Below are 21,768 nucleotides of genomic sequence, written 5' to 3'. Positions count from 1 at the left end.
AATATTTTTGTTCCTTAGTTCATTATTATATGATCTTCATAATTGTTGATTAGCTCTCATTTCAGAGACAATATTTATTAAATAATTCTAAAACCTTAAAGATCTTTTTTCAAAAGATAAATTATCAAGTTAATTTTTAGATGATTTGAACAGGACAAGTTTAGTCAAATCTATTAAAAAAGTAACAAATTCTTTTCTTGAATCATAAATAGTAACTCAGGAAACTCTTAAGCTTCCTGTTGAAAGAAAAGACAATCTGATGGAACTCTGCAAGAAGAGATCTAATAGATTAGGTGGCTACAAGAGCAATATAGGTAGAAGGTATTTATTTAACAGTGTAGTAAAAACTACTACAAACAGTGCTGCCACGTCACTGTTCTTATGCCAGTCAGGAAAGTTGTGTGTTCTACTCTAAGAACCAATCTTTATGAAATATGTTAGCCTAGTAAATGACCATAGATGATTTTAAGTGTTTAGAATAATTCAATTATAAAAGAAACAACTAGTAACAAAATATGTATAGTCCATAACAACAGATCAAGATAGGCAACGTAAGTAGTTTTTAACAGGAAGTTTATCCTGTGAATGTAGATTAGAGACCATAATTTGTGTTTATTCAAATGGAAAAATTTAAGAGCAACATTGTTAAGTTATAGGGACATAAATGAGTCCATTTTAGAAAAGCTTCACCAAGAGCTGCCTAATAAGTAGGACGCCTTTTAAGACAGTAAATTTCATATTAAAAAGCCTTTCCATGCTGCCCCCAGTACCTCATGCTTGTAATCCTGGCTACTCATGATAATGAGATTTGGAGAAATGCACTTTGAAGCCAGTGTGAGTAGCATGTCTGCAAGACTTCATCACTGCCCCCTCCATCGCCCCAAAACAGCAAAAAGCAGGGCTAGAGATATGGTTCTAGTAGTAGAGTGTCATAGCATGTGCCTGCTGAATGTGACAACCAAGGCAGTGAATTCAAATTCTAGTACCTAGTACCACCTCCACCCCACTCCTCATATAAGTTCTTCCAATATATGAATGGAAATTATCTGCAAAGATAGCACTTTAACAGTTTTAGCCAGGTGCCAGTAATCCAGCTGTAATCCCAGCCACTCAAGAGGCTGAGATCTGAGGATTGCATTTTGGAGCTAGCCCAGACAGGAAAGTCTGGAGACTCTAACCTCCAGATGTAGAACTCTGACTCAAGTGGTAGAGTGCTAGCCTTGAGCAAAAAAACTCAGGGACACTATCCAGGCTCATGATATCAAACCCACTTTCCCCTCCCACAAAAAAGAATTTTAAATTTAACAAATAGACTGGGTAATTTCTGAGGTCTATTTCCACTTTAAAAATATGATTTTACCATTCTTTACAAGTAGGTAATACAATATAATAAGAAAGGCATTAAAACAGAAGAAATTTTAGTGCCCACATCTAAAATTAGCAAAATCTTCCAGACTTGCTGTATAATAATTGATTCCTTTTCCATAGCTTCAAGCAAATATCCTATTTTCTTCCATTCAATTATATAATTGAACTTACACCTGTGATCAAAACCTAGTTAGACTAGGTGTTCTTATACAAGACTAAAGGAAATTTTATATAAATTAACTATGAAAAGTACTGAAATATAAGCAACTGTGATGAAATGATTAGTGAGAAAATAAGTAAACTTACCCCCATCAAAATCACAAAACACACCTATTTTCTCAGGAACAGAAACATCCAAAGCTTTGACTTTATTATTATGTTTTGCTGCAAATGTGTTTTGTAGCCAGTTGTTGACATGAATACACCAACTAGTGTTTGTCTTTCCCAGCTGATCAAATTTTCCCAAAGTTTTGTATGCTACTCCCACACTGTAGGATTTGCAATCTTTCTGCGCCTTGACTTCCCAATAATGCTGTCCACTTTCAATAGCAGTGTCCCCTATAGAAGATTAGAAAAAAAGACTTACTTTGTCCTATGAATCATACAAATTTTTACTTATCATTTATTCTACAAATAGCACACAAACTTTAATTCACCTATATTTTACAAGTTAATTATTTATTTCATTTTAATTTACTTATTTAGACAAAAGACTAATTTCTCTCTCTGTATATAACCCAAGCTGACTTCAAAGCTGAGCTTCCTTTTTTAGCTTCTTAAGTGCTTAGATTGCAGGTCTGTGCCATCATGTTTGGCTAATTCAACTACTCCTTCTATGAAAATCATTATGTTAAAACATAGACACTAAACACAAAGAATTTACTGTAATCTTACTTTTGTATTTATTTTTTCTGAATAGAAAATGCTTAAGAACTTATTTTTCTACTATTCCATCAAGAGTTATATATATATATATGTAAGGCATCAGTAAAATAGTTTTAAAAAGTATGAATAAATCAATCACAAAAACTTCATAATTATTAGGTTTCAATCTGGAGAAAGTTCTGCAAAGATTCGTTCAAGATAGGCAGCCACTCTAGTTCCGAATTACTAAAAACCCCACCAGTGTAACTGTGATGCTTTTAATCTGAGGCCATGAACAATATTGTGTTTTATCCTACCTAAAACTGTGTATGATTCCCCAGTAAAACGATCTCTGCTGCCTCTTACTGATGGTGGCCTGGAGCCTATGGATGCTCGTTTGGGAGATGGTGTACCACTTCTATATAAACAAAATGAAAAAGAAAAACAAATTATTTCTTTGTTGGGAATGTTCATAAAACAAAATTACAAATAGAGAACAAATCCATGGAAAGATTTCTAATTATGTTGCAAAAACAGCATCACTTGATCTTAGCTATTATTAGAGAGGTGTCAATTGTAAACACTCAAATGTAGAAGGCTACCATTGCAAAGCAGGCTGAAAACATGTCATGCAGATCAAGCAAGTTTATACAAAGAACACAGAGTTAAAATAAGGAGCAATAGAAAAATGAGGCAGACTTGCTGAAGGAGAAAAAAAAATCAAGGAAGACTTGGGGTTACATTTTAGAATTAAATTTACATCAAAGCCAAGGCAAACTAGATTTCTCATAATCAAAACTAAGCAACTTTATTCTTGCCCTGTACCATTCCTCTTGAAAAGAGAAACAGCAATTATTCATATCCAAACACAGGATTCTATGAAGTATTATAAAGCACTTGCACTATTTAAATGGTAAAGGGTAACTGTAACCCCTTTATACATCACTTCAACAATAAAAAATTTAAAAAAATGGTAAAGGGGATAATATTAAGCTTTTCAATACAAGAAAATTGAAGATATTTAAAAAATAACAAATTATACTGAATTAGAGCATTAAAAATTAAGAATATTTGTTAAGATTATCCTATAGTTAAGATTATCCTTAAGAGAAATGATAATGCTTATGTATATTCTCATCACTAATTAGAAATAAAATACTTCTCAAATATAGTTGCACTAAACTTGTTCTTCCTAAGAAAAGGTCAATTTAATAGCTAGTAATAAGCTACCAACTAATATTAGAAAAATTCCTGATAAAGACTGTCATGCAGATTTATTAGACAGTTTCAAAATACAAACTCAAGGACTGTTTAGGCTCCACTTTCTAGTGTGATATCAAGCCATTCTATATAATTCCACAGCTACAGTATTTACATGATGTAGTTTATCTTTTTCCAAAGGATGCCAAAGGTCCTTTTTGAAAAAAATGCTTTAAAATGACACTTAGGTAGCTAAGGATTCCCCTTAAACAGATAGTATAAGCAAAGGTAAATAAGGATAGGAAGATCAAAATTTCTGTGAAATTTATGTTCAGACAGGAAAGAGCAGAACAAAATGTGATAACGGAAAAACCTAGAAGTGTTTTATGAGACGTTCTCCAAAATAGGGGATAAAAATAAGTAAAAATGAAGAAAAATGTATGTTCATGATTTTGAATCTTTTTAAAAGTTATTTTAAGATTTGGTTTAAAAGGTTTTCTAAGCAATACAATATACAACATTTTATGGGTCATCAAGTAGTAAGAAAATAAAATTCTACAGCCAACTTAATGACAAGTATAAAAGAAGAAAAAGCAAAACAAAATTCTACATTACATTACAATTTTAAACTCTTTCCCTTTTTTTTTTTGTCTATCATGGGGCTTGAACTCTGGGCCTGGGTGCTGTCCCTCAGCTCTTCAGCTCAAGGCTAGTGCTCTACCACTTGAGCCACAGTGCCACTTCTGATTTTCTGGTGGTTTATTGAAGATAAGAGTTTCACAGACTTTTCTGCATGGGCTGGCTTTGAATTGCAATCCTCATATTTAAGCCTCCTGAGTAGCTAGGATTACAGGCCACCAGTGCACAGCTTAAACTCTTTTTATAAAAGCTGATGAAGAATATTAATAACCTGATCAAAAGTGGTCTCAAACTAAGAACAAAAAATAAACTAGGTCTCAGGGGCTCATATCTATAATCCTAGCTACTCAGGAGGCTAAGATCTAAGGATCATGGTTCAAAGCTAGTCCTGGCAGGAAAATCAATGAAAGTCTTATTTCCACTTAACCACCAAAAAGCTGGAAGTGGCAGTGTGGGGCTCAAGTGGAAGAGCACCAGCCTTAGCAAATAAAGCTAAGAGACAACACTCAGGCCCTAAGTTCAAGCATTTTCCCACCCAAAAAGAACTGTAGTTCTGTTTTCACTGTCCTGGTGGTTTGAGGACAGATAGGCATTTGAAACTGGTGTTTTCAAATCATGTCCTAAACTCAAGAGAAATCTACAGAGGTCACAGAGGCTTCTGTGGGACTGTAGAAAGAGGCCAGCTCTGAGTCCTTTCTTTCACTTTTTACATCAGACTTCTGAAAATATTTCATTTGAAGTAATCATTCTATTTCTTAAGTGTGAATCAGATGCTGGTGGCTCACACCTGTAATCTTAGCTACTCAAGAAGCTAAGATCTGAGGATTGTGGTTAGAAACCAGTCCAAGCAGAAAACTCCATGAGATTCTTATCTGCAATTAACCACCACAAGTAGAGCTGTGGCTCAAGTGGAAGAGCATTAGCCTTAAGCACAAAAGCTCAGGAATAGCACCTAGGCCCTGAGTTCAAGTCCCAGGACTGGCACCAAAAGAAGTGTGAAGAGTATATTTGATGCAATTTTGGAAAGATATGAAAAGGAATGCTGAATCATATTCTTCCTAAATTGGAGAAACACAATGCTTTAGGATTTTATAATAAATATAAATACACTGTTCTTTTCCTCTGTTGGCAGGCACATTTGTGAGTTAGGAAGAAACATACAGTTTGAAAAATATATCCTAGGTAATTTAGAATAAAAAGCAAAAGAAAGTCATACAATATAAATAAAGACGTTTCATTGGCATCTTTTCAAAATATGCTAAGAGCTCATCTGATAGTCACAAAATCAATTTTTAAAGAAAAAAGAGTGTAACTTACCAGTAGTAAAGAAATAAGGGGAAGCATGAAGAAAAGAAAAACAGAAATATCTATTGAGAATGGCAATTTAGTTTCAGAGAAAAGGAGCACTTCCATTGTAGCTTCCATACTTCCAACTTTAAGTACATTTTGCAAGAACAACTATTATCATATGTAAAACATGATCACCTTCCACTTGTTTCTCTTAAAAGATACTTTATCCATTTAACTGTCTTAATTCAGGCTTTGCTACCTCAAATTCTCTCTCCTCTTGCTCTTTCTCTCTCTCTCCTTCTCCCCATCAGTCTGTCTGTGGTTAATTGGAAATAACAGACTTTCTTCCCTAGTCTGGCTTCAAAAGCTATTCTCAGATCTCAGCCTCCTAAGTAGCTAGGATTACAGCGGTGAGTCACCAGCACCTAGCTTAATTTCTTTAATATCCACTTCTCACCTTGTTCACTAGTACAGAGTAAACCTAAGACTGATTCCTGTATTTTAAAATCATGTCTTCAATACTGTCACAATCCACTTGGCTGGGCATCTGAGGTTATTGATTTGAGTCCTAATCGGACTTCCAAGCCCTAGCAAGCACTGTACAATTAAATGTACCAGTGTTCTTCATACTTACAGAATCTGCTTCAGTATCTTTCTTCTTGCACCCATTAATGTAAGTCCAAATACAACACATCCTCCCAAGAATGAAGGCCTGCTGGGTGCTGCTGGCTCATGTCTATAATCTTACCTACTTGGAGGGCTGAGAACTGAAGAACCACAGTTCCTTGCACCACAAAGTTCCTAAAACCCCCCTTTTGCCAAGTCTAACAGGCTTGTCATCTGAAAGCTTTTATCCAAAAATGATTGGGAGGATGATGGAGCAAGGCCAGTGGTGGGAGGAAAAGGACTCTGTATCCATGAAGGAATGCTGGACCTAGTGGTATATGCAGTGATCCCAGAAATGTCCACATACCTAAAGTAGGCATGGCTCAGGTGTGTAGGAAGTGAGCTCTATCCTAAAAATAATGACTGAAAAACAGGTCTGAAAGCATGACTGAACAGGAGTGAGCCTGCCTAGTTAGTGCTAGGCCTAAGTTCAAACCCCAGTAACAAATTTGCCTTCCAGCTGGGTGCTGGTAGCTAATGCCTATAATCCTAGCTACTAAAGAGGCTGAGATTTGAGGAATGTGGTTCAAAGCCAGCCTGGAAAGTCAGTGAGACTCTTATCTCCACTTAACTACCAAAAAAGGTCCTGAGTTCAAATACCAGGACCAATACACACAAAAAAAGCCTTCCACATCTTGCCACACACTACATAACTCATCTGAAGGGTCTCCTTTCAGGCCAAAATCTTTTGTGTGATCTTTTACAAACCATCAGAGACAATTAAAAAGGCTTTACCTAACAGGCCTTGAGAGAGGTTAGGGAAGTTTTCCTTAATGGTTTTCAGTTGGGTGAGAACTGCCTTGCTTATAACAGACTTGCAACACCCCTAGTATCCTAGAGTTTTAAAGAGAGCTGCAGTTCTATCCCTCTCACCAACTCAGGCATATCTTCATTCCTGTCCTAATCATCTTAAATCAGAGGTCCCTTTTGGGAGGGATGCCCTAAGCTGAAATGCTTTTCAGTTGTCTTCATGGAGACCTCCTTATGCAGCAGGGGATATTAGAAATACTTTTCTCCAATTTTTCTTAGTACTTTTCCACTTCCTAGTCCTTGGAGCTTTTGGCAATGAGAAAAATCCTCTGTGATCTGTGTTGTATGCTATTTGGCTGAGAAATAAAGAACACTGGTGGGAGTGAGTAAACTCTTTCCTTTGTGGCTATCTAATCACAGTAAATTAGTAAAGGCTTAGCTGTTAATATCAATTTGAAGCACTGTTCTAACCACCCCAACACCTAACAGCTCTGAATATCTCTCTTCCTTTGAGCTCACTGACATAACTATAGATAATGTCCATCAAGCATTATTGTTAATTGTGTATATCTCATCTACACGAATCACAGCAAATTTCTTGAAGGCAAAGACAGTATTTATCCCTACAAATTCCATAACATCTATATCCTCTACAGTGAATAAATATTTATGCAAAGGATGAATTTAAGACTAAGCATACAGGTTGAGCACCTCTAATCCAGAAATCTGAGTAACTCTGACAACTGACACAATGCTTCAGGTACAAAATTCCACACTGGATTTCATGTGATGAGTCATACTCAAAACACACAATAACCAAAAACACTATATAAAATTGTCTTCAGGATATACGCAAATTGCTTATGAAAAAAAAAAAAGGATTTTGTGTTTAGATTTGGGTCCCAAATCTCAGGATATTTCATTATATATTTGCAAGTATTCTAAAACCTGAAGAAATAACCAAGGCACTTCAGGTCCCACACATTTCAGATAAGTGATATTTAACCTGTACAACATCTAGAAGTGGTCTACTTTTAAAACACCTTTAACAAGAAGAAAAAGAGAAAGCAAGAATACAGCCTGAAATGCTAAATAAATCAGTCTAAATTTTCCCAGATTAAAAACTTAATAGACTATTAAATCTATTATAATCTATAACACACTATGAAATCACTTTTATCTATAGTAAATAAACTGAAGAGGCAACACATTCTAGTTTCTGGAAAAGATGTAGTATTTCAATATGTGCACTGGTGCTTGTGCAATCTGAAATGATTCATCTTTCTGGCACTCTCCTAATAATTCCAGCAATGGCCTTAATTTTTTAATTTGATGTTTCTGAAGTTGCATAATTATTATATAGAACACTAAACCCGCCTCATGTCAAAATACATACAAAAGCTATGATATATATAAAAACCATAATGTTAGATATATACTGAATATATTACCACAAGAAAAATGCCAGGTATAAGTAAAAGCAAGAAAAAAAATCAGATGAGGGAAAATAATTCAAAAAAGACTTTAAAAGCAGAGCTAGTACCAGCACAACTATGTTTATTGCAGCATTATTTACCTAAGATATGGAACCAACCCAGATGCCCCTCAGTAGATGAATGGATCAAGAAAATGTGGTATATATACACAATGGAATTCTATGCCTCCATCAGAAAGAATGACATTGCCCCATTTGTTAGGAAATGGAAAAACTTGGAAAAAATTATATTAAGTGAAGTAAGCCAGGCCCAAAGAAACGTAGGTCCCATGGTTTCCCTTATTTGTAATATCTAGTATATGTATGAGTCAAGCGGAAAAGGTCAGATAATGTGATGTCAGGAAAATGAACCCTTAGATGTGTATTTTAATGTTTTTTTCTTTCATGCATGTGTTTCTAACACATTTATAAGATTATCTCTTTGTTGCTTTGTATGTCCCTCCCCCATAGTATAACCCTTGCTTTCACTATATTTGATGTCAGTATAACTTGTGGAGGAGATGGGGAAAAACCAGTTGTTTAAGGATACAGGTGGACCTGTTGCAACAATGAGAAGTACAAGTTGTCATGTCCAAAACGAACTTTACAATGTTGGTGGGGGGGGGGGGGGGCTGGGGGGAGGGAGGAAGGAGAAGGATTGGGATTAGGGGGGGAGGGGGGAGGCTGGGAAGGGATGTGAAGGATAAACAAAGGAGGAGGCTGCAATGCTTGGTAAGAAATGTACACATTATCCTGCCCATGTAACTGTAACTCCTCTGTACAGTATGTTCACAAATAAAATAAAATTAAATTAAAAAAAAAAAAAAAAAAAGCAGAGCTAGTTTTGTTATCATACACAATACAAATAATAGGTAGCACACTACGATGCTGTAAATTCATAACATGAACTACTAAAACAGACAGTCTACACAAAGCAATATTTAGCTTATAAAGGCTGCTGCAATGGCTTCTGTTTGTTGGTTAAAAAGAAAAATTGAACATTATTCAGCCAAGCTAGCTATACTAAGTCCTAGAACCAGACAGACATAGATCATCACCTTGTATGTTTCTTCAGTGAAGTGACATGGACACTGTTAGATAAAAATAGGCAACTGTTAAGAGGCTGCTTAACAACTTAACGTTATAATAAAATGAGATAAAAAACCTGCTGAGGGTTTTTAAAATTCATTGTTGTAATTAATGTCAGTTTGAACAAAAATTTACTCTGTGCAAAAAGACTCCAAAACTTGACAATTCTGAGTTTTGTTACAAATCAAAAAAGGCCCTTCAGCCCATCTCTTGAATTTATTAAGTTGCTAACTGCGGCAAAACTCTGGGTAAAATGCTGAAAGTTGTCATTTAGTGCAGACCTCTTCAGGTATGAGAAGTGATCTCTAAGTGTAAGATTGTGTCCAGCAGTTTTAGTTTCTGTGTACATACCTTTACAGACATGAAATGGTGAAATGAAAGTTTGTAAGATTAGAAAAGAAACTAAGAAAAAAGCAATGAAAATGTTAATGATAAGTCAAGTGTCAAATCAATTATTATACCCTTCACTTTGAAATCTACTAAAATATCACAAATCATATTGGTATGAAGAATATAAATTTAAATATGTTAATGTCAAATGAAAAAGAATGTACACACATTTATCCATATGTAAATTAAGAGTTGCAGTGCTATTGTTACAGAAAAACTACTGTAAAAGAACTGTTCATATAATAAATTTAATGAACTAGCTTACCTGCCCTTGTTTTCCTTTCCTTTAATTTTACTTTCTTGACCTTTGCCTCCTGTAGGATCCCACTCTACACATGTATCTTCAACTTTCAGGTTCAAATGGGATGATGAGTTATCCAAACTGAAGTTAAGTGCTGTCCAAAACAATATTTTTAATATCCACTTTCTGGTGCACATCTATCATATTATTCTCCTACTTAGCTGACTCAAAACTATATACAGAGAATAAAGTTTAAATTCTTAATCATGACATCTAAAGGTCTGATGCAGGTTACAGGTGGTTTACAATGTAAAGAAAAGAAACAAAACTTTTCAGATTATTTGGAATTTGGAGAAAATATCTGCAATACTCACCATTTCTTAGACCAACTAATTTATGAAATCAATATAACAAAGTATTCATTAGCTTCCCTTTAGGGAAACTAAAAGCAAATTATTAAAATTCACAGCTTTTTTCCTATTTTGAAATGTAATTCCAAGAATATTTTAAATATATCATCTATTATAAGGTTTCCATGGCTGGGAGCTGCTAGCTAACAACTTTAATCCTAGCTACTCAGGAGGAGTCTGAGACCTGAGGATTTTGAAACCAGCCTAGGAAGGAACATTCATGAGCCTCTTATCTCCAATTAACCACGAAAAAGAAAAGAAAAAATGTAAATGGAGGTGTGGTTCAAGCTCTTACTTGGCTTTTCAGGACTAGAATTTATCCCAGACCCTGGATTTACCCCAGAATTGTCATGTGCATGGACAGCAGTGCACGCGCACAGGTGCGCACGTGTGCTCACACACACACAGACACACACACACAGAGTTGGTTGAAACACAAAGTTTTAATCATATATGAGTTACGAATTAATTTACTCATGTTAATTATAAAAGTTCATCTTTAGTAGTTATACATCAAAAGAATATTCCTTTACAATACCCTGCTTCACGTAAGGATATTAGCTGGATTAGCAAAGGCTGTAGTGCATCTGTGAAGTATGCATCATCAAACCACAAAACAAACATGCAGAGAACCTAATGTTCATTGGGTGACTCAAGAATCCTTTAATCTATTACTAGTTCTGTAAAGAGCACTTCAATTTCACCAATCTATCGGAGCTATTGTTCATTGTCTTTATTTATAATACAACATTCTGGATTCAAATGTACTGACTTCACAGTTTCTACTAAATGTCATACAAAGAAGTTAACTTTTAAAATCTGCCTCTAAACAGAACTAAACTTTGAGAAAGAAGAAATAATGAAGGTTTTCAGTAAAAATGTAAATAAAATTCCTTAATAGGCTACGAAAAAGTTAGGATAAACACTGATATCTTGCATTTCCAAAATAAATTGCTTTAAGCAAATAGAACACCTCTATATTTCAATTATTGATTAATGCATGTGATGTTCTCTAGCATAAAGGCCTTTCATGATGGTAATATCTAAAATTTCTTCTGTGTTCAACTAAGTTATTTTAGAGTTTTCACTAACTGCAGATTGTTCTCAGAGTCTAGAACTAAGATTTCAAGGCTATAATAAAAGCTGACAAAGAACACAAAAACAGTTTCATACTTCCAAACAATCTAGAGACTGGTCAATGTAACATGCTTAACTACTTTCTTCATCTGTAGTATGGATAGGAATATCTAGTCTACTTATCACTAAAAATGATTCTAGTGATTAAGTAAAGAACTTCATATAAACAGTAATAAAATAAAGTAAGGAGCTAGTGGCTTAGAAGGCTAAGATCTGAAGCCAGCCTGGGTAGAAAAGTGTGTAAGACTTCATCTCCAAAATAACCAGAAAAAACTTGGGCTGGAGGCATATCTCAAGTGAGCAAAATTAGCCAAGTAAGCACAAGATCCCTGAGTTTAAGTTCCAAAACACAAATGAAAGAATAAAGTCTATCAATGGTAAGTAATAACAAGATGATTCAGGGAATCTGAGGACTAGACTATATTAAATAGGTACTTATTATTGATTCATAAGGTATTCTCTGAATAAACTGAGCAAACCTCAGCAATGCTTATATATTTTACACAAGCTTAAAATTTGTAAACTAAGCATTCAGGAGAAAATAAAACACTACTATCTCAAGCTATTTTACCCATATAATGCAATCATAAAGGAAAATCTAATGAAAACCACTACTTTAGTCCTATTTTCCTAGTCTTATAAATTTCTACTGTTGGGAAAAGTCAGAGCTGGGGTAGTAGAGGAAAGTAGGAAAGGAATTAAACCACACATGAAATGCTTCTTGTCACAAAACCTAGAATGATTTCAGATGTCAGATTTCCTTTTATGATATGCAAACAACTACTGCTCTTACCTTTGGTCTCTAGGGTCACTGGGTCAGAATAGTCTCCAGCTACAGCCTTGTTACAAGCTCGTACTCTGAAATTCATGTACTTTGAATCAAATTTTAAGCCTAAAATAATGAAATTGTTTTCAGACATGAAAAGTAAAAGTATCTATGACTGTGACTATTCAAACGATTTTCCTCAGTTAAAGTAGCTCTTTTTTTGGGAAAGAATATACATTTATGTTAAATGGATAATGCTTGAAATAAAGAGGATTCAGGATTTACCTAGAATTTTCTAAGAAATAAATTATACAATTTATTAATCCTGTCAGCCTAATGATTTTAAAAAGGTACCTTTCAGTGCTCATCAAAAGTAATTTATCAGAAGTGGTGCTGTGGCTCAGGTGGTTGAGCACTAGCCTTAAGCTGAAGAGCTGAGGGATAGCACCCAAGCCCAGAGTTCAAGCCCCACAACTGACCAAAACAAACAAAAGTAATTTATCATTCAAAGAGAGATGTCACAATTTATAATAATGTATTATTAACTCTGGAAAACAGAAACCCTAAGGAATTTTTATATTAAAATTTTTATAGTGAAAAATGAATTATAAACAGGAAGTGAAATACAGAAATTAATAAAAACTAACGTTGCCTATACTAAAATCTCAGCCCAAAAATTACTAGATATTAGATTCTAAACAACCTGATGATTGCGCAGTTTTCTACACATAAAATGGAAATGAGCCGGGCACTGGTGGCTCACGCCTGTAATCCTAGCTACTCAGGAGGCTGAGATCTGAAGATCATGATTTAAAGCCAGCCCAGGCAGGAAAAGTCCATGAGACTCATCTCCAATAAACCACTCGAAAACCAGAAGTGGTGCTGTGGCTCAAGCAGTAGTGTGCTGGCCTTGGGCTGAAGAGCGCAGGGACAGCACCCAAGCCCAGAGTTCAAGCTCTATGACCAAAAAAAAAAAAGAAATGACAAGACAAATAAATAGCCCTGAGGCCCTGATTTGAAGCCTCAGGACTGGCCAAAAAAAAAAAAAAAAAAGAAATGACAAGACAAATAAATAGCCCTGAGGCCCTGATTTGAAGCCTCAGGACTGGCCAAAAAAAAAAGAAATGACAAGACAAATAAATAGCCCTGAGGTCCTCAGGACTGGCCAAAAAAAAAAAAAAAAAGAAGTAAAAAGACAAATAAATAATTGTGGTAGAGATTAAATGAGATGTACTAGATAAAGAAGTATACTCTATGTAAGGTTCACTACAGGCAATGCCATCTCCTGATAAGCAGTTTACACATAGGATAACTCCTGGTGTTACTATGATGCATACCTGTCACTAGATGTCTGGAAAATATCTGGTCACCTCAAATATTCTGAGATACTTTTTTTTGTGTGTGTGTGAAAGTATCTTTTTTTTTAAATTGTGAAAATAACGTACAGAGGGGTTTCAATTACATGGGCAAGATAACGAGTACATTTCTTATCAAGCATTGTTGCCTCCTCCTTTGTTTCCCCTTCCCATCCCTTTCCATTATCCCCCCACCCCCCCTTACCTGATCCTCCCCCTCTCTGAGATACTTTTTTCTTTTCTTTTTTTTGGGTCCAGTTGTGGGGCCTGAACTCTGGGCCTGGGCGCTGTCCCTCAGCTCTTCAGCTCAAGGCTAGCGCTCTACCACTTGAGCCACAGTACCACCTCTGGCTTTTTTCTTTTTGCTTATGTGGTGCTGAGGAATTGAACCCAGGGCCTCATGCATGTAAGGCAAGCACTCTACCACTGACCCACCTTTCCCAGCCCATGAGATACTTTTTTAAAGCCTTCAAAAAGACCAACACAAAAGTGACAGCTCTATTTTTAGTATTAACATTTCTTTAAACAATAAAAGCAACGGGAGTTAAACAGTGCCAGTGAAATGTGGAGTACTGAGTATATTTAAAACTTTAATAACTTTTTTTTCTTAGTCTGAAAAACAAAGTGAAAATTGGTATTCTAAAATATTGTTTCCAGAACATCATTCCACATTTGCTTCACACACATTCTGTTTTAACAGGCTGCATGTCTGCAAGTAATTAAAGCAAAAGCTTTCTTTGTATTTGAAGAGAAATTTATTTCCATAATAAATATCTGGAAAGCCAGTGTGGCTTTGAAAACTTAATTTTATTAATAATTTTATCCTTTAAAGTAAAAAATTGCCAATCACCAGTGGCTCATACTTGTATTACTAGCTACTCAGAGGCTGAGCTCTGAGGACTGTGCTTCAAAGTAAGCCTGAGCAGGAAAGTCTATAAGACTCTTTAACCACAAACAAACAAACAAACAAACAAACAAAAGCCAGAAGTGGAGCTGAGGCTCGAGTGGTAGAACACTGAGCACAAAAGCTCAGAAACAGGGCTTAGGACCTTAGTTCAAGCCTCAAGACCAGCAAAAAAGGAAAAAAAAGGAAAAAATACTTTTCATGATTCCAGTTAGAATTTCTAAGATTAAGATTTCTGAAATGCTGCCATTTTACCTGATAATGTATATTCAGTGCCTTTAATATGATCAACTAACTCCCAACATTGTTCATCCTTTACACGTGGAAGTCCATCAAAATTAGTTTTCCGATACTCTAGTATGAAATGATCAATTTTATTATCTTCTTCTGGCATTCTCCAAACAACTGTTACAGCATTGTCAGCCACCAAACAATCTACTGGATCTATCTCTGGAGATTTGGGGACTGAAAGAGAAGAAAAAAGTAGAGTCTCACTCTTCATGTATTAGAACACATGCAATCAAGCATATTATTGTTATCCAACTTTTACTTTTCATACTGCTTTTGAAGTACTCAAAGTGAATCAAGTTATAAGAAAGGATATCCTATAAATGCAAAATATTTTCAAGGCAGCTTTTATAGCTGAACTACTAAAAATTCGTATTTCAAAGTTTTTCATAAACAAAGCTTATTAAATGTTTAGATGACAAAAAGCAAATACATACATTTTAAATATATAAACATCAAGAATGATTTGTTACTTCTGAACAGAACATATATATATGTATATGTGTGTGTGTGTGTGTGTGTGTGTGTGTGTGTGTGTGTGTGTGTGTGTGTGTGTGTGTGTATGTATGTGTTACTTCTGAATGGAATATATATGTATGAATGTATGTGTTTTTTTGGCAGTACTGGAGTTTGAACTCAGGAATTCACACTTACTAGCCAGACACTTTACCACTTAAGTCATGCCTCTAGCCCTTACATCATATTTTTGGTCTATTATTTCAAAGTTATAGCATATAAATTGAATTAGTATTGACAAACAGAATATGTTGTTTTTAATATATGATTAAAATAATTGAAGGTTATATTTTCAGAGTATTTAAAAAGTCCTGTTTATATAGGCTGATTATCAGATACATATAAAGAGAAATAGGCTGGTTATCAGATACAAAAATGCAGTTAGAAAGAAACACTGAATCGTGGTGTTCACTGGTATTCTCTGTAGCACAAGAAAATGATACATTTAACAGTAACTCATGACATATGTCAAAATAGAAGACTTTGAGTGTTCTCAACATAAATGACAGTAAGTATTTAAGGTGACTGCCGATTATCCTTATTTGGTCATTATACATTGTATGACACATTAAAATATCACTGTAACTCATAAATATAATTATTGTGGCCACTAATTTTTTTAATGAAAACTTTTAATATGAGAATTGTAATTTCTCGGGCTGGGAAGGTGGCTCAGTGGTAGAGCGCTTGCCTTGCATGCGTGAGGCCCTGGGTTCGATTCCTCAGCACCACATAAGCAAAAAGAAAAAAGCCGGAAGTGGTGCTGTAGCTCAAGTGGTAGAGCGCTAGCCTTGAGCCTTGAGCTGAGGAACAGGGCGCAGGCCCAGAGTTCAGGCCCCAAGACCGGACCCCCCCCCCCCCCAAAAAAAAAAAAAGAATTGTAATTTCTCAACACAAAACAAAAACAAGAATTTCCCATTCCCTAAGGTATGTATTTTTTTTTTTTTTTTTTTTTTTAGATACCGTCGTGGGGCCTGAACTCTGGGCCTGGGTACTGTCCCTCAGCTCTTCAGCTCAAGGCTAGCGCTCTACCACTTGAGCTACAGCGCCACTTCCGGCTTTTTTTTTCTTTTTGCTTATGTGATGCTGAGGAATCGAACCCAGGGCCTCAGGCATGCAAAGCAAGCACTCTACCACTGAGCCACCTTCCCAGCCTGGTATGTAGGGATTTTAAGTGTTTTTCCTAAGAGTTCTGATTCACTACAATAATCTAGAATGAGTGACATTTAAATTAATTTTTTTACTTCACTTGACAATGAGTTTCTTCAGAGCTGAGTATGGCAGTGCATACCAGTAATCCCAGCACCTGGAAAGGTGAGGCAGGAGAATAATGAGATCCTATCTCAAAGGGGAAAGGTAAAGGTGAATATGTGGAATTATACATTTCTCAAAGGCCAGAAAATAGTGTAACACAGAGTAAACCCTAATAGAAACTGTGGACATTAGTTAATAACAGTATACTATTGGCTTATCCATTTTAATAAATATACTACACTCATGTAAGATTAGTTAATAATATGTTAAATTGTATGTGGAGGAGGTTTCTAGACAGTAACTGTACTGTTCAATTAATTTTCTATAAACCTAAAAGTTTTCTATAAACCTAAAAAGAATATACTAATTTTAAAAATTAGAGTAGTAACAATAAAAGACTTATATGTAAAAGTTAAAATGTATAGCAACTGAGAGACAACAAATTTGAATCTTCAAGTCTTCATGGTAAGAAAGTGAGGGAGGATGACTGAGACCTATTAACTATGGAGCCCACCAAAGTTCAAATATTCTGTGTATATTACTGCATGAAAAGAATTTGGAATTTGTCTTCCTAATAAAACAAATGGCAACCAAAGAAGCATTAATCATTTATCATTACTATTTCTTTCATTTTTGTTCCCGTATTTTTGTTCCCATAATATATAACAGATAAGGACACAAGTGTTTTTTTCTTTCTTGCTATTGTTTCTAACCTATTTACAAGGGGATTTTTTTTTTTTTTTGCTTTGTATGTCTCTCCCACACGTATAACCCTTATTTTCACTGTATTTGATGTTGGTATAACTTGGGAGGGAAGGGAAAAAACAAATTGTTTAAATAGAGATACAGGTGGACCCTTTGCAACAATGAGATGTAAAAGACGTTATGTCGAAAATGAACTTTACAACTTTGGCGGGGTGGGGGGTGTAGATGGTACAGGGATGGTAGGGGAAAAACAAGAGGAGGAGGCAACAATGCTTGATAAGAAATGTAGTCATTACCTTGCTCATGTAATTGTAACCCCTCCGTATGGTATTTTCACAATAAAAAAACTTATTTTAAAAAAAGAAACTGAACCGTAAAGTAGAAACTCAAGTAAAAATGAAAAAAATTAAAAAGTAGTAATATTTGGTATGAAAGAGAAAATTTAGGTAATTTAAGGGTGTTTATCAAATTAAACTCCATTCCTTCATTTTTACCACTTTCACAGTTTGTGCATCATCGATCATAAGTTTCTGGTAGACAGAATATAGTGGGATATTGTGTGTGTGTGTGGGGGGAGGGGGGTTCTGGGGCTTAAACTCAGGGTTTGATGCTGTCCCTTAATTTTTTGACTCAAGGCTGGCATTCTACCACTTGGCCCACACTTCCACTTCCAGTTTTTGATGATTAATTTGAGATAAGAGTCTCATGACTTTTCTCCCTGGACTGTCTTTAAACTATTATGTTCAGATCTCAGATTCCTAAGTAGCTAGGATTACAGGCATGCACCAACAACATCTAGCTAGTTGGACCTTTTAGTACATTTTACCACTCTATTTTTGATTGAGGAGCAAAGATTCTTTTACATTTAAATATTTACAGGAAATGATTTATTATTGTCATTTTGTTGTTCTGTGTTTGTTTTATAGTTATTTTGTTCCTTATTCTCTCTTACTGTCTCCCTTTGTTTTTATTGATAGGCTTTGTTTCCCTTTTTTGTTCTATGTACTAGCTATAGATATTTACCTGCAGCTAAGATAAACTATCTTGTGATACGATACTATGTTACATATGTAGATCTTTGTTTTTATTTATAGTAGACCATATGACCCTCCTATTTTGAAGAGATCACTGAGATTAACATTAGTACTATATTCATAGTACTAACATTAGATTACTCAATAAAATAACCAGAGAGGCTTTGCTAGATATCCCTACCCAGTCCATTGACAATCTTATACAATGAAGTCTCTATAAAAATCCCAGAGTACTATATTTAAAGAGCTTCTGAATAACTGGACACATTAATGCTGACAGAAACACAAACAAAGACTCATCCATGCTCGGAGAGTATTGTACCCCAACTTCACAAGGACAGAAGCTCCCTTATTTGTCAAACTTCCAGACCTCACCTATGTATTTCTTCATGGTAGCTACTTATTTTTATCTTCTACAATATCCTTTGTACATGAATAACACCTTAATTAAAATAATAATATTGTATTAAAAATGAAAATAAAATATCCTTTGTAACGGTAGAGTATTTATTTCACTGAGTTCTGTGAGCTCTTATAGCATTAATAAAACCTAAAGAGGAGTTGCAGGAATTCAAATCTCAGCCTAAAAGTTAGAAATTCTGGGGACCCAAGGATATGACTGGGTCTTAAGTTAGGAAATTCTTTCCAAAACTGTAATATCTGATGCTATCTCCACTTGTCAGAATGGAAATAAGTTAGAGAACATCCCACTAGTATCTACCACAGAATTGACTGCTTGCTTATATGGTACATGAAATCTTCACATCTTAAGAAAGTCACAGGCATTATCTGTGTTGAAGTAAGGGAAAACAGGCTGTTGCTTTTACTTTTACAGATCTACATATACCGGTTAAAGGACACAATTGAGAAGAAAAATCAACCAAATGTGTACAAGAAACCTGCTTTAATTATGAAGACATTGATTAAATAGATAGAAAAAGATACAACACTAACAGCAATCAGAAGAGAGTGAAATGAGCTATCTTAATTTTGGGAAGGGAAGGTATACTTTTTTTTGCCAAGGGACATTTAGATACTTATAACATCATATAAAATTATCAAAACAGGCAGACCATAGGCATTAAATGTCTGTCCCATCTACCAAATGACTTCACAGACCTTATGTAGCCCACAGGCCTGATTAGAGCAAGGAAACTTATCAAGGGTAAAGAGAGTCATAATATTGACAAAGGAGTCAACTCTTTAAGAAAGACAAAAAAGTCTTTAATCCTTGAATGAATCTAACAATAAAGTGTCAAAATACATTGAGTAAAAATGGGTGAATCTAGCATTAGTGAGGGATGTCTAGTCAGAGAACAGTCCTCTGCTAGTGGAAATAGACCCAGAAGGCAGAACACCAGAGAGGTGTAAGTGAACGTAACAGCACTGTCAATTATAACTGCCTATCACCAGCATCTATAGACTAACATCACAAAAATAAGTAACCTCAAGTTCCTATGGAACATTCACAGAGTTGAACCACGTGGTGGGACATAAAACACAGAATTTAGCAAATTCAGCACAGAAATGTTGCAACAATTGTTCTTAGACCACAAGAGAACTGAGCTAGAAATGACAAACTGAAAGTTGGAGAATATTAATATATTTTAAGATTAAACAAAACACTTCTAAGTAACACATGGGTTAAAGACAAAAATCTCAAAAGGAATTTTAAAAATATTTTTAACTCAACCAAAAGGAGAATATAGCTTACTAAACTATGTAAGACACAATCATAGCAGAGCCTAGAGAAAAATTTATAGCATGACATGCATGCATATAGAAATATGCATATTTTAAAAAGGTTTAAAATCATTAATTTAATGAGGCTGAGAAGGTAGCTCAGTGGTAGAGTGCTTGCCTTGCATGAATGAGGCCCTGGATTTGATACCTCAGCACCACAAAAGCAGAAAAAACTGGAAGTGGTGTTGTAGCTCAAGTGGTAGAGTGCTAGCCGTGAGCTGAAGAGCTGAGGGACCACGCCCAGGTCCAGAGTTCAGGCCCCACAACCAACAAAAAATAAAATAAAATCATTAATTTAAGCTTCCATTATGCAAAACAACACATGAAAATTAAATCCCAAGTAAGAAGAAATAATGATAATTAGAACAGAAACCAATTAAGCTGAAAAAAGAAAAACCAATAATGAGAAGCTATGAAACCAAAGAAAATTCTTTAAAAAAGTTAATAAAATCAATGAAACCCTTAGACTAACTAAAAAAAGAGAAGGGACACAAACTACTAATACAGAAAAAGGTGCATGACTTACACATTCTATAGACCCCAAAGGGATAATTTTTAAAAACTGTAACTTTAAGTCCACAAATATGATACTCTAGATGAACTGATTAATTCCACTAAAGACACAATATATCAACACACAAGAAAAATATGAATGGATTTATATCTATAAAAGAAACAGAATCAATAATTAATAACTTTTGAAACAAAAAACACTAGGCCTATAGGGGTTCACTGATAAATTCTACCTAACATCTAGGGAAGAAATTATAACAATTCTATAAAATATTTTTCAAAAGAAAGAAGCAAACAATACTTCCTAAGTCATTCTGCAAGGAGGCTAGCAATTCTTTAATAGACAAACTAGACAAAAGTATTACAAGAAAAGAAAACTGTAGACTAATAACCCTCCTAAGCATAAATGCAAAAAGATCACAACAAATATTAACAAATAAAATATATTAATGTATAAAATAATAATACATGTTGACCAAATGAGATTCAGTCTGCATACAAGGCTGGATTTTCAATATCTGAAAATCAATGAATATAATTGATCACATTTACAGGCTAAAACAAAACATATGGATGTGTCAATAAATGCACTGGAATCATCTGACAAATTTCAACATCTAACTCTAAAAGAACAGAAAAGACACTTCAATTTGATGAGTACCTGTAATATATTTAGTGATGAGAAATGTGAACCTTCCCCACTTGAATCAGAAATGTCTTAACTAATGCCATAAAGTAATAAAAGGAAATAAGAAGTATTTGTATTGAGAAGGGTAAATAAAACTGTCTTTGTTCACAAATAACATGATCATCTATGTAGAAAAGCAAATAATAAAAATAACCTGGAAGTAAAAAGTAATCACAGTAAGGCTAAACAATGTAAGATGAGGGGCTGGGAAGGTGGCTCAGTGGTAGAGCGCTTGCCTTGCATGCATGAGGCCCTGGGTTCGATTCCTCAGCACCACATAAGCAGGAAAAAAAAAGCCGGAAGTGGAGCTGTGGCTCAAGTGGTAGAGCGCTAGCCTTGAGCTGAAGAGCTGAGGGACAGTGCCCATGCCCAGAGTTCAGGCCCCACGACCGGACCCCCCCCCCAAAAAAACCCCCAAGAATGTAAGATCAATATTGCAAAATCAATTCTTTCCTATTTATCAGCAGTGAACAAACAACTGAAT

At 35.0% G+C, this 21,768-nt stretch overlaps 1 protein-coding gene across 2 annotated transcripts in view; it reads right to left on the bottom strand.

The window, feature by feature from the left end:
- Positions 1 to 21,768, bottom strand: part of Fsd1l (fibronectin type III and SPRY domain containing 1 like) — a 69,206-nt gene that overhangs the window by 6,817 nt on the left and 40,621 nt on the right. For both annotated transcript variants that reach the window (XM_042698387.1, XM_042698396.1), the window contains 5 exons: positions 14,799 to 15,008; positions 12,312 to 12,410; positions 9,996 to 10,125; positions 2,550 to 2,650; positions 1,675 to 1,926 (listed from right to left, as the gene is read on the bottom strand). In XM_042698387.1, coding sequence (XP_042554321.1) covers positions 1,675 to 1,926; positions 2,550 to 2,650; positions 9,996 to 10,125; positions 12,312 to 12,410; positions 14,799 to 15,008 — 792 coding nt within the window. The remainder of the gene's footprint in view (positions 1 to 1,674; positions 1,927 to 2,549; positions 2,651 to 9,995; positions 10,126 to 12,311; positions 12,411 to 14,798; positions 15,009 to 21,768) is intronic.

The sequence above is a fragment of the Dipodomys spectabilis genome, unplaced genomic scaffold (assembly GCF_019054845.1).
Source record: "Dipodomys spectabilis isolate Male_0828 unplaced genomic scaffold, ASM1905484v1 ptg000006l, whole genome shotgun sequence".
In the NCBI taxonomy this organism is placed as follows: domain Eukaryota; kingdom Metazoa; phylum Chordata; class Mammalia; order Rodentia; family Heteromyidae; genus Dipodomys; species Dipodomys spectabilis.
The sequence above is the reverse complement of the archived record's forward strand: the minus strand, read 5'-3'. Positions and strand labels throughout refer to the sequence as shown.